Raw genomic sequence first — 16,702 nt, 5'->3', positions numbered from 1 at the left:
CACTTCCCCTTTCTCTAACTCCTTCCCTCACGCCAATTTCTTTCTTTTTTCTTTTTCTTTTTTACTTTAAGATCGGTTTCATCCTGTTGAAAATATTTTGTTTTATTTGTAAACTGGAGTAAATACTATCCTGATTGAAGCAGTCAATGATTTAGCTGAAGATGCTCAAGGATCAAACTTTTGAAAAAGGTCAATCAGCTACTTAATAGAGACCATCGGGGGCTTACAGAAAAAAAATTCAAATACTGTATGTTTGCTAAATGGATAGAAAGAATAAGCAGTAAAAAAAATGGGTGAAAAGCCCATTTAACTGTGACCTAGACAATCAAAAGCAGACGGGTGACCTTGAATAGACGCACTGACTTGTGGAGCGAGCTATCGGGGAGCTCTGGGACAGAGTTCATGTTCCAGCAGTGTCCAAGCTCAGAAGTTCTCCTCCTCTCGCAGAAACTGGAACACGGACGAGAAGTCTTTCTTTGAATAGCCCTTTGCGCACATCATCCTGTAGATCTGATGGGCCTGGCTGCCCAGGAGGATTGGGCTCTTTGTGCTGGTAGCAGAGTCTTGTGCTAATCCCAGATCCTAAGGCAGACAAGGGCGGGAGGGACACAGTGAGACTCGCAGGTAAGGCTCACTTTGGAACTGTGGCTCCTAATGCTTTGGTTTCAGGGAAGAAAAAATGAAGTCTGAAAAAAAGCAGATACTTACAAGCTCTACGGCACATCATATATACACATATATTATAAGGGCTTTCATAGGGCTACAAAACTGGCCAGCAACTTTGATTTCTGAGTGTCCTCTCCACTCCTCCACCCCCCAGCAGTCCTATTTGTTTGATTTTGACTTTGCACAAGGGTTACCATAAAGCGGGGATCACACAGGCCGATGCTTTTGCAAATCTGCAGAAGCCTGTACGCCCAAACCAAACCCCGCTATGGAATTATTAGCTATCCATTCAATCTCTTATTCAGCAACTACTGAGTGCTGGTGTGTTGGTGATACCAAGTCACTGTTCTCATGGATCTTACTGTCCAGTGGGAAAGAGAGACAACAAAACAAACACTAAAGTCCAACCCAAGGACATGTGCTGTGAAGAAAAAGAAAGAGGTGAGAATGTGCTGGGTAGGAAGGGGTGGGGTGGAAGGAAGAGCGTTCTGATGGATGAAACGTGCAGGGAAGACCTCCCTGAGGCAGCGAGTTCTTCGGAGGGCTGGGGGGGAGAGCTGGGGGGAGAGTTTCAGGCAGATGCACAGCAGCGTAAAGGTCTGTGGTGGGACATGGCGTGGACCGTCAAAAATAACATGAAGGCCAACGAGGCTGAATCAGAGCGAGCAAAGGGGCCGGGGAGGGAAATAAGCCGGGTCGGGCAGAGGTGGAACGCGGAAGCTCTAATCTCTGGGTTGTGAGCGCAATGCAACGATCGTCTTCACAACACACTTCAACATCTCACCGACCTACTGCTTCATTCTGAAAGTTTCAGAAAATGTATGGCTATTCGAAAATAGATCAAGTTAACATTATAAATCTTTTATAGTTAAACTGCAGCTAATAGCTATCTACTACCATAAAAATGAAATCTTGTCCAAATTTGAAATATCTGGGGTATGTGGAAAACAAGGAAGGTACAGGTATTTGGAACAATATTACCCTTATTTCATTCATTCGTGATGATAAGAGCTGCAACCAAGTAGCAAAACCAACCAGATTTTTCTTACCATTTCCATGCTCAGTTCCCTCACCCCTGGCAAAGCCAACAAGCAAAGAAAGGGGGAAGACAGGAAGCAAGAGAACTATTTCTACTCTTCGAAGAACATCCTTGGTAAGGGAGCAATTACGGATACCATCCACTCAAGAGAAAAAAATGATTCAAAATAAAAACAAGCTAAAGAACGAATTAAATCTCTAGCTTCATAAATATAATTTATGCCACAGGTACAAATATTATTTTGTGTTTATTTGCACAGTTTTCACATGTAAACACATAGATTTGGAAGATCTATGTGACCTTGAAATCTTCTACAGCTTTGACCAAAAAACGAGTTGAATGATCACCCACACACCTAACAGGTGTGGACAGCTATGTGGTGACTAACACCCGACAAGCGGACAGGCCTCTTCTGTTGATATCATTTAGCAGCACAGCTGTACGGTGCTTTTACAGGAGAGGGGAAAGGACACATAGGAAGTCGGCCCTTAATTTTTAACCTAGTAATATAACTACAATGTAAGAACTCAGGAAAAGCAGCATATTGAGAAGACAACACTATCGAGGAAAAAAAAACTATTAAGAGTTTTTCAAAGGGGCAAGTCAATTATTATCCCAAATAAGAGTTCATAAAACCCAAAAAGGGAAACTAAAATGCTTTGGAGGCTGCTACCTTAAAGGACAAACATTCTGAAGAGGGAAAGGTGGCCTTTCAATCCTGTCTGTCCAGGAAAGAGGAATGTTGATTGGGTTGGCGGGGCGGAGGTACCAAAAGTCATCGTGATTTTCCATAAGTTGTTTCTTAGTGCCCGTCAGAAACAGACCTCTAGGTTGGGGAGTTCAGGAGAATGATCTGGTTTTTGTACTGACTATGCTCTGACTATATACATATGATACGTTAGAATTTTATGATGCTAAGACCTAGAAATAAATATATAAGACTCTACTTTAATGACCTGCTAGCATCACACCCCCTCGCACAAAGAGATTTAACTGCAGTTAAACAAAACATCTCTCAGTAAAGTAAAGCCCTGATCTGCCCAAGAAGGCACAATTTCTTTCATCACTGTAGCACTGATAGGGATTTCTTTAATCTCCATCAGTTTGTCTATACAAATCTAATTGGCTATGTTTAATATGGCGTGTTTTTGCTAACAGCTCTCTGAGGTGATGAAAGTTTTTTTTTAAAAGTTCCTTTCTAAGTACTTTCATCCTAAGCAAAATTAAGACGTGTTCCTCTTTATAAGGTAGATACCAACTGCATTTCATAGAGGAAACGAGACTACAACCGACAGTAGTACCCATATATATTTTTTTACTCCTGCACTGTGTTATGCCACTAGTTGAAAAAGCTGCCTTTTAAAATCCAGAAAGTCAGTGGCAGGTTCCTCCTGGGCAGGGACCCTGGAGGAAAACGGCTGGAGTAGAGGTGTCCCCGGGAGCACAGGGCAGCCCCGGGGCAGAGCGCCCACACAGAGCCAGCGGTGCGGAAGCGGGGAGGCCGCACGAACCCATGCCTGCGGCCAGAAGCGTCCTACCCCTTACTCCACTTCACTCGTCAGCGGTCCCCTCTGGGGAGCCCGTCCAACAGGCCACAGCCCACGTCATACAGATACAGAAAGGGACGTGGGCATAAGCGTGGCTCCTGCATTCTTCCCTGTGCCTGATAATAAGGCCCCCTGCAGGGCTCATGAAACCAATGTGCCCGAGGAGCTACTTTCTGTTTCCAACCCAGCCACGCAGCGCCACCGTAAGAGGAGCATATGTAAACCTAAATACAAGGGCCAGGTTGGCATAAAAATATTTCCTTAGATGGAACAGGAGAAGAAATAAAACTGTAAAACAAGAAACACAGAAACAAAATAAGAAGCATCAAACACTGCTTCATCAATGAATATCTAACGTGCTGGGTACAGTGCCAGGAGCAGAGCAGAGGGGCAAGGAGGAGGGAGCCGGGCCGAGGGAAGAGCAAGAGAGAGGACAAGAGGCAGAAGGGAGCTCCCTATGGCTGAGGCAGAGAGGGGGCGGGGAGGCCAGCAGAGGCCAAGCCACTGCGGGCCTACTGAGGCCACTTGCAGAGAGGGGACTTTACACCACAAGTCACTGGGAACCATGAAAGCAACTCAATAGGAAAAATGGCATAGTCAGGATTTAACATTGCAGGAAGCTCACGTTTCCATGGGATGGAAAATGAACAAGAGAAGATGAGGGTGACAGGCAGGGAGACCGGGCATGAGCTGATGTACTGTCCCCTGCATGAGGCTCGGCCAAGGTGTTGGTCGTGGTAGAGGAGGGAATGAATGCACTCAAGGCGCTGCCAACAGCAGAATAGACAGAATCTGCCATGGGGCACAAAGGAGTGAGTATGGTCCCCAAGAGTATGCGTTATTACTTTTGTAATCAGGAAAATATCGTCAATTGGGGGAGGTGGGTATAAGCTCTATGCAGAAATCTGAAAGTCTGTTAATCTATAAAGCATTTCCTGAAGTTGAGATCACAAATGAGAGGAGGCCAAGTTTGCTTTTCAAATGACTTTCTGCATAAATACATATATATTCTTAAGCCAGAACAATATATTTAGAAATCTGGTATCATGAGACAGAATCTTTCTTCTTTTGTTGTGTGTATATCCCATGCCAATTGTAGTATCAGAAAGTTCTTACTGCTTCCCTTCCAAGGACTTGGTAAATGAATGCAAATTTATGATGGAGGACAAAATTTTACCAGCTCAGATAATAAACAAGCCCAAGCACAAAAGTAAAACCCCAGCCCGTTCTTCTCATTTGAAAAGTCAGGAATAAAAATGAGTACGATAAAGATTTTTATTTAAGTTTTAACTCATTTCTAGCAAGTAAGTGAATCAGTATTTTAGTAATTTGCCTTCTAGGGTTTTGCCTTTCATGCCTATATGCTTTGTTAAAAGGGGAGGGAGTGGGGAGAGAGGGATGGGGGGAGGGAAGGAGAACTAGACCATTAAACATTCCCCCTTGGGTAGCCGCTGCATTTACCATACCTTAGCCATGAGTGTTGTTCCAAATCCACCCTGATAGTTATTAGCCGAGGGAACTCCATCCATCACCCCGGGTACAGGATTGTAAGTGTCACTTGACCAGCACCGTCCTGAGCTCATATTTAGGATTTTAGCCAAGAGTTTTGGGTCAAGCCCTAACCTGTCAAAGGTCAAAGAAAAAGAAGTGATAAATGTCAAAAGGTACAAGTCATGCGTGACTTATTTACGCGTGAGGACGCTCCGTCTTCTCTCTCCATTTATTATATGTCTTCAAAAATCAAAGCAGATTGATGGGAGTGGAAAATCCAGTCTTAAATTATAAGGTATTAAAAGCTAGTGATTAAACCACTCTGAACCGGACATTCTGCAATGAAGGAAAAGCTTCTGCACTCTCCTACTTTTAAGAAATAACACATAATCGCACAAAAGTGCTGCTGGTGTATCACACGTGGATTCTCTATGGAAAAACAAATGTCCTCTGTTGGACATTACGCATTTACATGTCACATAAGAACCTTAAACTGATACGATCATCTAAATTCTATATTATTTATTCACAAATGATATATTTCAGAAAGGAATATTGACAGATAAACTATGCATCATGGGAGTCCGTGTGGATGCATATTCATATCTGTTTACTCTTTTAGCTTTTCTGGGAATAAATGCAAGAGATGAGCCATGAGCAAGCAGAACAATGAGCTGAAGAGAAGTTATAAAAGAAGACATTTCTCGCTGCAAACTTTTCCTTATTTATTAAATCTTCATCAGACAATCTTGCTTGTGAAGCAAGTCTGCACAGAGTTGTGACATATGCTATCTATTCCAAGACATGCATTATAGTTCTGGGTCAACTGCTGATAAGGTTACTGATCCTGATAAAACAAAGCTTGCCCAAGCGGAAACATCATTTGTTCTATCACTGAGCTGATGGCATAAATGGCTCTTCGATGTGGACCCAGGGAAAAAAAAAAAGAAGAAACAAAATGCTATATTACTTTGATCCTCAGTCTTTTGACGCAGTTTGGGAAGCACAGTTTTGCTAAGTCTCACTAAATCAAATTTCAAATAAAACTTGCTTTTTCTTAAAACCAATCTCTTCCAGAATTAAAAAAAAAAAAAAGGCTTGAAAAAAAGGCACATATAGATGTTAAACAAACTGTGCATTTTGGAATGCTTAGGCTCTAGTTTATTTGTTCAAAATATATGTATGTTTATTTCCAAATCTGAATATCGTGACGAGTAAACATGTTTCCAGTGTTGGGACAGAGGGCTAGGGCTAACAGCCAGTATGTGTGTGAAGTTACCATGTAATGTAATGGTTTTGTAATACTACTTGGCATGTCGTATACATGAATTCATATGGTGGGTCACCGTGTAATGAGAGTCCTTCCTAAGGATCCTAAGACATAGAAGAGATCCCATCTAAAGTAGCTGTCACACACGCTGTTCAGTGGTAGGCTGCCGGGGAAAACCCAGCAGTTTCATTCACTCTTGTATAAAGATCCCAGCCTGTGACATGTATAGTCGCTCCTGATGCCTTCTTTCCCCTTTTAAATAAAGCCAGGCTATCCGTATGCTGTTGCAGCAGATGACTTAGGAAAAGGAAAGGCCAATGTGCTGGGGAAGAACTCAGGAAAGTAAGATCGCAATTTAACAATTAGTGAATCTGTTGTAACTATAAACATGTTCTCTAAGCACAAATGTTCAGGAATGTGTATGTCTAATGTGTTTCATGAGGGGGGATATTTTTAAAGATCCCAAAACATTGCTTTTCCCTTCCATTTGAAATATAATTTAGGGCCTTCCTTATTTAGTCTTCTTCTTCTCTCTTTTTTTTTTTTAAGATTCTTTCAAAATGGTTTACCTATTTACAGCTGCAGAGTTACTTGCCTCTTTATAACCCACCGGTGAGACTTTACAGCACCTCACCACAGTCTTTATTACTGAAGAAATTCGTACCCTGTCTGTAACACCAAAATGGCGAGCAAAGCTTATTATCCTTCGTAAACGCCTACATTTCATTTTTCCCCAACGTTCCAAGAAAAATCCTGGCACTCACTTCCAGAACCCTTTTTGGAGAACACACCACTACTGAGCAGCGCCCTGAGGGGCCCAGGGAAAAGCGGGGTGGCAGTTGCTATGTGCTCACTTTTCACACTGATGCCTCCCTTAGAAGATGGCTACTCCCGCTCCGCTTTCCTCCACCCCCACCCTCCGGCAAAGTGTATCATTAAAAAGAGCAAGTTAGAAGTGTTTTGCATTTCATCTTCCTGAGGATTCTTTCACTGGCACACATATAACTGACAGTTAAAATTAGACATGATATTAAAATCAGTTACTGAAGTCCTCTGCCTTCCACTGTGCCCAAGGCTTGTAATGGTCTGAAACCAGCTAGAATACACAGTAATTGTCATTCAGAGAGTCTATCCTAGAACGTCATGCTTCACTGGAGAAGACTGAGTTTCCATCTGAAATCAACAAATTAATCCAAGACAGGTATCTGAAAGGGCAAGTTTAATAGGAAGCAGCTACTGGGCTCTCAACCATGATAAAATGTTATTGCTGTTTCCCTGTAAATTGGCTGGGAACATATGATACTTTCTGCATAAGAGCCCCATTGCTGCTCAGGAGATATACAGCTCAAGCCATCAAAAGGATGACAGTCTGTCAGTCCCCATAATAACTTGCCACTGGATGTGGTTCGAGAGTGCACGCGTGCATGCATGTGGCTTTACAATTGCTGGAATGTTCTCTGATATAAACAGAATGAATTCAATGCTCTGACCGCATATATAATGCAATTCAAATAAACGTCACTGTGTCAAACTGACTCACCTTTAAAACACAAGAATTTTAAATGAACTATTGGGAGAAGTAAAAATGCAGAAATTGTAAAAAAAAAAAAAAAAAAAAAAGATTAAAGACAATCCAGACGTTTTACCTTTGCTGTAACCAAAGCTTTTAAGGGCCAGATAAGTTTGTTCACTGCATATTCTCTGTAAGCCTCCATCTATACTGCTTGGTTTTACGTAAGAACAAAGCACGTAATGTCACTAAACCGAGAGCTCATATCACAGGAACAACTCTAGGAATGAAGCATCTAAGACCAGGGCAATCTTAGTCCATCATCCAGTTATTCACCTGATGCTCACACAGATCTGCCAAGGAGACACAGTAAAGAAGCTAAGAATAAATGGTCATGGGGAAAAAATTTCTTTTTAAATTTTTTAAAGTTCCAACAGTGGGGGTTGGGGGGAGAGCTAAGGAGCTGTGCCTGCCTCCAGGGGTGGGCCCAGTTAAGACACACACCCAGATACCTTTTATCTGTGGCAGGAGAAGTGCCTCCTCCCTCCCTCCTGTCTCATGCACCCGACAGGTCTTCCCTGAGCGCTGACAATGGCGATGAGCAGACAAAGCCCCCCCCCCCCCGCTCCCGTCATGGAGCTTGCATGCCAGGTGGGGGGAGGCAGTAAACAAATACATACATAATGACAGCTAGGGAGAAGTATTATGGAGAAAAAGCACCCAAGTACCATTCAATTCAAATACTAACCACCACCACCATGACATCCATCGCTACCGTGTACTGAGCACCTATCACATGCCAGGATCTGTTTTAAAAGATTTACATGAAGTAACTCACTTAATCTTAACAACAACTCTAGAGGTAGATACTATTATTTTTGTCATTTTATAGATGAGAACAGATGAGAAAAGTTGGGAGTCTACAGCAGAGCAGGGCACAGACATCAACTGACACCCAAACTCTCACCATCCTGAGTCTCACGGGTCATGTGGGTAGCGAGCGTGACAGCTCATCAGCCACGCCAATGGCATTTAACAGTTTATTAAGAAACTTGGCCAAATTTTTATTATAAACCTTTTGCCATTTGTTAAATCTACTCGGGTCTACACTTAGGGGCTTCGATCATCACCTTAAAAAAAAAAGACATTTTCTAAGGACAGTAGCCAAGAAACTACAATTACGCTTGTGGGAAAGTCTTCATCTTGAATGGCCTTCAGGATGTTCAGCTGTTAAGCATTTGGTGGAAGAAGACAACATGGTTGTTGCTGGAGGGCCCCGGGCCCTGGCTGGTAACGCAGATAACTTCTTCTACTACCACTATTGAAAAAAAATAAAACAAAAAGCAATTCCCAGTGCAGCCAAAATAAGAACAAAATAACAGAGCTCACATTCTCAACGCTGTCCCTCTGCGATGCATAGGAACAGACTCTTTAACACAAGCAGGGCACTGTGAGTGCCATAAACCATGTTCTGAGTCCCAACTAGAGCCCAATTAGAAGGTAGAGGTCTAATAAAAAAGAATCCCAAAATATGTTGTATACCAATATTTTTTATGGTTTACTTTTTTATTGCATTTTAAACTTTCACTGACATCCATAAAGACTCATTGTAAAAGATCATAGAGTCAATAAGAGTTTTAAACTGTAAGAGTTTATTCTTCTATTAAAAAAAAAAAAGGAAACGTCGGTGTTCTGGAAAAACACTGACTTACGAGAATGAAATTAATCAGAAATGATCACTTCATAGGAATAGGTTGACATTAATGTTCTGAAAAATTTTTTGCTTTGGAGTGAACAGAATATAAATGTGGCTGAACCACTTGAATGCTATACTACTTCATGGGAATTTACTACTTGGGAATTGATGCTTGCTGATGCCAATTTTCTCTCTCACCTTGCAGAGCTCAATAAATTGTGGCTGTTCTCTATACTCTATTAGGGAACAATCCTGTCATTTTAAACCATGTCTGTAAACCATGGAGAAAAGACAATAGGAGAAGCAATAATTTTTAGAACTTTTCAGCTACTGAAAATCTTTGTAAGATAAACTGATAATACCCTAATGTTATAAAAATAATTAGTACAATCTGAAGCACCGGAGACTTATAGGTCATTGTAACAGTGAAATAAAACTAGTTAGTTCCTGCTTTGTGTTCAAACATAAATGTATCAGGAACAGTAATGTATATAGAGTTTTAGAAAAAATTAAACATTTAAAAGTTTCACATTTCTAAACGTTGTTTTTATCATAATGGATCAAGACCAACCATAAGATCAGATCTATTTATTGCTTCTGCTTTTAATATTTCTATTTGGAATTTTATCACTTTTCATGTTTTCTTTGATAAACCACTCTAGTACTTAATGTATACATTTCATTCAATTCATTTGATTCAACTAATTTTCATACTGTTCTCTATTAGCTGGTATTTGGAGTTGGACTTCCACAAGCACTTACCATACAAAAACTTCATTTTCAAATGGCAAACGATCATCTCCTACGGGTTTTGCTAGGAAAATTATTTGAGGAATGCCAGAGGATACATCACTATGCCTGAGAAACATCCTGATCCAGTGATGCTCAAGGTAAGAAGCAGAATGTAAAATAATCAGACACAGATAAAGAGGAGAATTTCAGTATATTATAACCTAGGTTCATCTAGGCTGTTACTTTTATATTATATTTTCATTTATATGGAGAAAAATAAAGATAAAATTCTAAGATGCACGTGTATACTAATGCTCTAATCCTATTGTCAACACCAATTAATTCTGTGTGCAATTTTGGTTTCAGAAATTTACATTTTCTTCTTCCATGAAATTAGTCTAGAGGATGGACATGTAAACAGTTATTAGTAACCAGTTTTTCAATTATAACAAGTGACCCATAGCCTGAAATTGGCTACAACAGAAAGAGAACAATGAAGAGCTTCCTATATATACAGTACTACCAGTTTTATTAAAGCTTTGTACAGATGTGCTAAGCTTACCATCTTAGCGACATTCAATTTTAAAATGTAAATGGTACAGGATATTGATAAACCAATTAGCGCTGATGCAAAGCAAATTCCTCTTTTATCTCAATTACAACATGACAACTTAATAGGTCAAGATAGTTTAACATCTGAGACAAGGGCAATTCAATAAAACAACAGCATCTTGATATGGTAATTAAGAGGAAATGTGAATCCATTACTATGTTTTAAAAAATATCTCAAGTACTTTGGTTCTTTTTATTGCTATTATCAAAAGCTGTGATCTGAAACACCAGTTTGATTTGTGATATATTTGGTTCGTAGTTTTGGGAAATGTGAAACAAAACACATGAATAAAGCATCTTGCTCTATAAGCATTTTCTAAAGTAAGAAATATACATTTATTATAGTCATGAAATCAAAACATTAAGAAATTAATTAGGTAATTAATCATATGTAGCATTCCTAACCCCAAAAATTACAGGCTAAAATTTAGACATTAACCTTAAGCATTCTAAGGGATGATCACCGGTGTAGGAAAACAGAACTTCTGAGTCACTTGAAGCAAAGTAGGAATGCCACTTTATTATAATGGAAAGATGTAGCTTCAATGTAAAGTGACAAAACCACAGGTCCGCACCGGAGTTGCAGCTTTGTAAATGGTGTCCAGTTTACTCAGGGAATAAGACACCAAGAGCCCTTTCAGTGTAGATTTGGGGGATTATATTTAAAATAGATACATAAAACCAGTAACATGATAGCGTAACATTTGCATCCACTGTACATTAAAACCATGTTTTATACAAATTTGTCCAAACCTGTCAAAGCATGTTTAAATTTTATAGAAGTGTTTCTTGCATCTTAACGTAAGAGAAGAAATAGCACGTCCATATAAAAAGGATAACGTAGCTTTGGATCTACAGTGCAGTGCGTTTTATGGCTACAGCACAGAATGTTCATGCTCTCCAGGGCCCCACTGGTCATCAAATAAGCAAAGTCTATTAAAGTTCAATAATGAAGTACTTCCAAATGTTCCTGGATCAACTCACTTATCTCTCATGAACATTTTTTTTCAACATCAAAAAAATCAAATGGAAAAGTTCACTTGATTATTAGTACGTGCGAAAACAAAAGAGAGCAAAATTGTTAGTATGTGAAAATGCACTATTCAACAAACCTGATTCCAAGATTCATAGCTTCAGCAGTTCCAATCATACTAATAGCTAACAGCATGTTGTTGCAGATCTTTGCAGCCTGAAAATAAATTGAGTACATATTAAATGTCTTCATTTTCCAGTTATAACTCACGGGAAGTTCTTCACTCAATTCCCCGTGCTTTTTTCTGAACATGAGAGCATTTAACAGTGGATTCTCTGCAATGGGGAAAGGAGCATTGTGCTGCATGCTCCCCTTTGGGCCTAGCATGCTATTCCAGAGCCCGGGCTGGGGTATCACTTCCATGAGGTAAGACCCCCAGAGCTCTTCCTGTGGGCTCAGCAGGATAGGGAATACTGATCTACAAAGCGCTGCCGCTCTTTATGGGATGGGATTTACATTCCAATGGGGGAAATGGGAATAACACACTGAATGAGAAGGCAATGAACAAACAAGAACAATTAAGTGTTACATTGTATGGTAGAGGCTGTAAGACAGAGACAGTAGCAGTTCAAATAAACGAGATCGCTGAGGGCAGGAGCAGAGGAAGTGGGACCTGAGCCCTTCCTCAGAAGGCCAGGCAGAGTTTCATTAGGTGAGAGAGAGAAAGGCGAGCAGGGGAACATGCAAGAGCATGGGATGTTCCTGAGGACAGGAAGAAAACTGACTCATGTGCACATGTTTTAAGGAATGGTAAGAAATGTGACAGTTAAGACCAGGGTGAAAGCTATGAAAGCTAGGGGAAGGCGGGGAGTCAAAATTTGACGTGATAGGAAATAGGGATCTATTCAAAGTTTCAGAGGCGAAGCACTAAGGTGATATACAAGCATCCTGATGGAGTCGGTTTTGATGGAGTTGGGCAGAGTGGCAACCTGGGACAGAAAGACTCACGAAGCCCCTGACAGTGAACAGGTGTGAGGCAATGAGAGGAAGGCTGGATCAGGTAACGTGTGATCTGGGATGGACAAGGCCGTCAACAACGAGAGCCGCTGAAGCAAAGAATCGATAGACCTTGGAGAGTGGACAAAGGGATGGAGACAACAGACGCATCAAAGGTCACACCAGAGGCTTGAGTAGGAGCAAGCGGGTATCGTGCCCAGGACAAAGCATTAGAGGAGTGAGTGTGAGCGGGTGTGTCCTGGGTGACCGAGGGACAACCAGCTTGATTTCAGAGTTCTGAACTTTCATTCACCTCTGACGAGAAAGTGAATGTAGCAGCTGTAAGTGAAAACGATTTGGTTTTCAAGAAAACGATTAAAGTGCATAGATCACACCTACCTGACTACACTGCAAATAAAGTGATAGCAAGTACCATATTTTCCACTCCATAAGACGCACCTTTTTTTCCCCCCAAAGTGGGGGGGAAATGTCTGTGTGTTTTATGGAGAGAATATTGCATCACAGACCGTGATGTGTATTACCTGACCTGTCAGGGGTGGTGACAGCTGTTGGAAGAGGAAGTGGTGGGCCCACGCGCGACCCCCCGGGGAAGCTTAAATGTCCCACTTTAATGATGAATCTCAGGGCATCTGGTCAGTATGAAGATAGCGAAGAAAGTGATATCAGTGATTGTGAGCAACTGAGCTTCATAAATTCTGACACTAGCAATGATGAGTTCTTGGGGTTCCCAGAAAACTAGAAGAGCACTTGAACCTTAAAGTCTCTTCTCATTTGTTAATGACAGTGATGATGGGTCTTAATACCGCTGTTGATTGCTGTTCACTTTACATGGTTGAAATACTATTCTATTTTATTAAATATTTTAGTACACCATTTGGTTCAGAATTTTTTTTTTCTTGTTTCCGCCTCTAAACCTAGGTACGTCTTATAGTGCAAAAAATATGGTAATTAGAAAATTAGAAGGAAGATAATGGCAACTTACACCATATGAGCATTATAAACAGAAACAGTTTTAAGGATGAATTCAGTGATCACTGGGATGATAAGTCAAAATCTGAATGATGGAACTTGATATCTTTTTTTTTTTATAAGTAAACTGATGTCTGCTTAATTGCAATGGGAATGAAGGAAAATTGATTCCAAATTAATTTAAGAAAATTTGAGCAAACAAAGAATGTACAGATGGAACAGAGGAATAAGAGAATGGTCAGGAATGAGATACAAGCATCAGGTGATTTGGCATCACAAGTCAGGGTCATTAACATGAAAGCGCTACCTGCCCCGTCCCAACGGCGCCACAGTACACCACGTTGGAGCCCATGCAGCCCAGCAACTCTTTGGCGGCAGCAAACTCGTCTTCGACTCCTCCCACCATGAACGTGAGGTTCCCAGACCGAGCAGCGCCCACACCTGTGTCGTTTGGGGTAAAGGGATAGTAAAATTAAGACACAATCCCTACACCAAATGAAAACACCTTGCTTCCAAATTATATTTGTCAGCCATGTGCAAGATATTCTAAATTGCCCCTGGAACATTTTCATAATCAAGTACAATATTACGTAGGTTAATTGTAAACCGAAAGGGACTTATAGATTTACTCAGACTCTCAACTGGTCTTAAATATTTTGGCACAATCGTGGCACGACAGGTATGGGAATTTGAAATGTGAGTTTTATCATCCCCATGCATCTGTTATTCTCCTAAGAAACCTATTCAGGAATAGAGAGTTTACGACAAAGGTCACCTGTGTCCTGGCCAGCATGGGATGGGAGCAGCCAGAGGAGTTCATCACCTAAGTCGGAATCTGGGGTCTCTGTCTCACTCTCCGGCTCTCCACATACGAGCTACAGATGAGGCCTACAGAGAGAGAGACCCAGCTCTTTGTCCCATAAACAAGTAGGCATTTTAGGAAGAAAACGGTTGCTTATTTAGACTGATTACTCTGATGTGCACTTTCCAATATTATTTGATTCTTCTTTTCCCTCCTGCTATCCACCTTCTGGGCAATATATTCCTAGTAATATGAGCAGGAGAAGAAATAAACTTTTACACTGGTTTGGCCACTCCTTAGCATGTTTTTACAAGAGTCTGATGTCTATTAATTGAAATGATTGAAGAAAAACAACTTTTACTTTAGCACAAAAAATACGGCCTAGATTTTTCCTAAAGGGGGCATGCGGGAATTCATTCACCTACATTTTATTATCTATAAAATAAAACCAAGAGTATTATTACTATTTTTAGTATTAGAGAAATCTTAATTCATAATTCTCAAGTTAGGTTTTGTTGTTCAAAATCAGGGAAGGGTACAGAAGAGCTATCCTAGTACAATTTTTGCCTTTACAACTTATTTTATAGTACAGCCAGGAATAAAGAAACCCTAATTGTCTGCACTATGTATCAAATCTGGCCATTAGAATAGACAGCTGCAAGTAATGGCCTGCTTTTGAATTTAATTTATTCAATGAAACAGTTTTTGTACATAAAAAGCTCAAGGGAGGAGAGCCCTATTTCATTCACATTGTGACTATTTTGCAATTGCCAAGTCAAGTAGCCTTCCTGTTTTACAGCTCATGTTATTTTTAACTAATCATTAAAAGCAAAAGAAGTCAGCATTACATTAGCCAAACAATTTTGGAAGAAGGAGTATCCACATGTTATGAAAGCCTGAGATGCTCATACATTTGATTAAATTACATTATTTCATAATATTTTCAGACACATTTTGGAATTCTGTACAAAACCCCAATTACAGCAAATGCTTTAAATTAGCCAATCTGTGTCATTTGAATATTCTGATAATGCTGAGTTTTAAGTGACTATTATTTTCTTAGTTTCTCATTTACTTCACCAAGATGGTAGGTCATTAATGTTTCACAATTATTTTTCTCAATTTCTAAAGCCATTTTTATCTGAACCACATAAGCGCCCTTACTTCTAACCCTGTTGATCTGACCTAGAGAAATTAGGCAGACAATTTAAGTCAAAGCTTACAAACAAATTCAGCACTATCCATCATAGGTCAACAGCTTTGTGTCTAGATTACAGACTGCTAAATAGCTTCAGAGAGTCATTTATTAAAGAAAAAATTAATGCTGACAATGGTTCTCAGCTGGTTAATCTTTTGACAGGTATACTTTCTCACTTGTTCAAACACATATTTCAAAAAGAAGAAATAAGTTACTTAAGCAAGAGAAGACCACAAAAGAAAGAATAATTTATCTTTTCATTCAGAGGTCTGTGGTATTTCCACTCTTTCTTGCTCTCATTGTGGTGGTATAATTATTCCTATCATAACTTACATTCCAATGTAAGGGTCTGAGTAAACTGGGTAATTCTACTGTCTTGGCATTCCTTGGGATCACAGCTTATCTTTACACACCTGTTCCTCTAACCATACACCATTATTAAGCCTAATCCCACTGCAAGGCCAAAATTAAGACCTAAATTATCCTAAAATACATGTAACCGTTTTGAGCTTAGAAAATAACACCTAGAAACCTAGAACTCTAAGCTATATAAGACATCTTATAGATTACAGAAGACTTTGTATACATTTTAATGTTTATCAATAATAAATATAAATAAATTTATGACATTGTCATGCAACTTTAAATAACTCAAGTCCACTTCCCAAAATAGAAAAACATGGAATAGCCCTGGCCATGTAGTTCAGTTGGTTAGAGGATCAGCCTGATATGACAAGGTTGCAGGTTTGATCCCTGGTCAGGGCACATACAAGAATCAACCAATGAATGGATAAAATAAGTGGAACAACAAAATGGAAGTTTCTCTCTCTCTCAAAATTAATTAAAAAAACAAAAAACTAGAAATACACACTCAGGCAGCTGCTAGACTATTGGGAGAAATATTTATTTTATCTTATATTTTAGTAATTGTATATACAAACCTAAAATATAACCAGTGCTTAATTCTATTACAACACTTACTGAACCTTATTAAAACCTTTGATTTTCTTACCTGTTTCCTGCATTACACTATAAGCTCTTACAAGGCCAGCGTTGGGGTTTATGTCAGCATTCCCATTAGCTATCACAGTACACAATACATTCAATAGCTGGTTGTTCAGTAAATAAACTTATGAGCATGGTAGGAGTCAAGGATCCAGAATGGACTATCTGGTTAGGG

At 39.9% G+C, this 16,702-nt stretch overlaps 1 protein-coding gene across 1 annotated transcript in view; it reads right to left on the bottom strand.

The window, feature by feature from the left end:
* Positions 1–417: 417 nt before the first annotated feature.
* The window catches only part of HIBADH (3-hydroxyisobutyrate dehydrogenase), a 96,724-nt gene continuing 80,439 nt past the window's right edge, over positions 418–16,702 (bottom strand). The window contains exons 5-8 of the mRNA XM_090287076.1: positions 13,830–13,963; positions 11,676–11,752; positions 4,719–4,875; positions 418–582 (exon numbers count right to left, since the gene is read on the bottom strand). Coding sequence (XP_090143202.1) covers positions 424–582; positions 4,719–4,875; positions 11,676–11,752; positions 13,830–13,963 — 527 coding nt within the window. The 3' untranslated portion in view covers positions 418–423. The remainder of the gene's footprint in view (positions 583–4,718; positions 4,876–11,675; positions 11,753–13,829; positions 13,964–16,702) is intronic.

This window comes from Furipterus horrens, unplaced genomic scaffold, assembly GCF_987537825.1.
Source record: "Furipterus horrens unplaced genomic scaffold, mFurHor1.1.pri manual_scaffold_9, whole genome shotgun sequence".
In the NCBI taxonomy this organism is placed as follows: domain Eukaryota; kingdom Metazoa; phylum Chordata; class Mammalia; order Chiroptera; family Furipteridae; genus Furipterus; species Furipterus horrens.
Note: the sequence above shows the minus strand (reverse complement) of the source record. Positions and strands in the feature narration are given on the sequence as shown.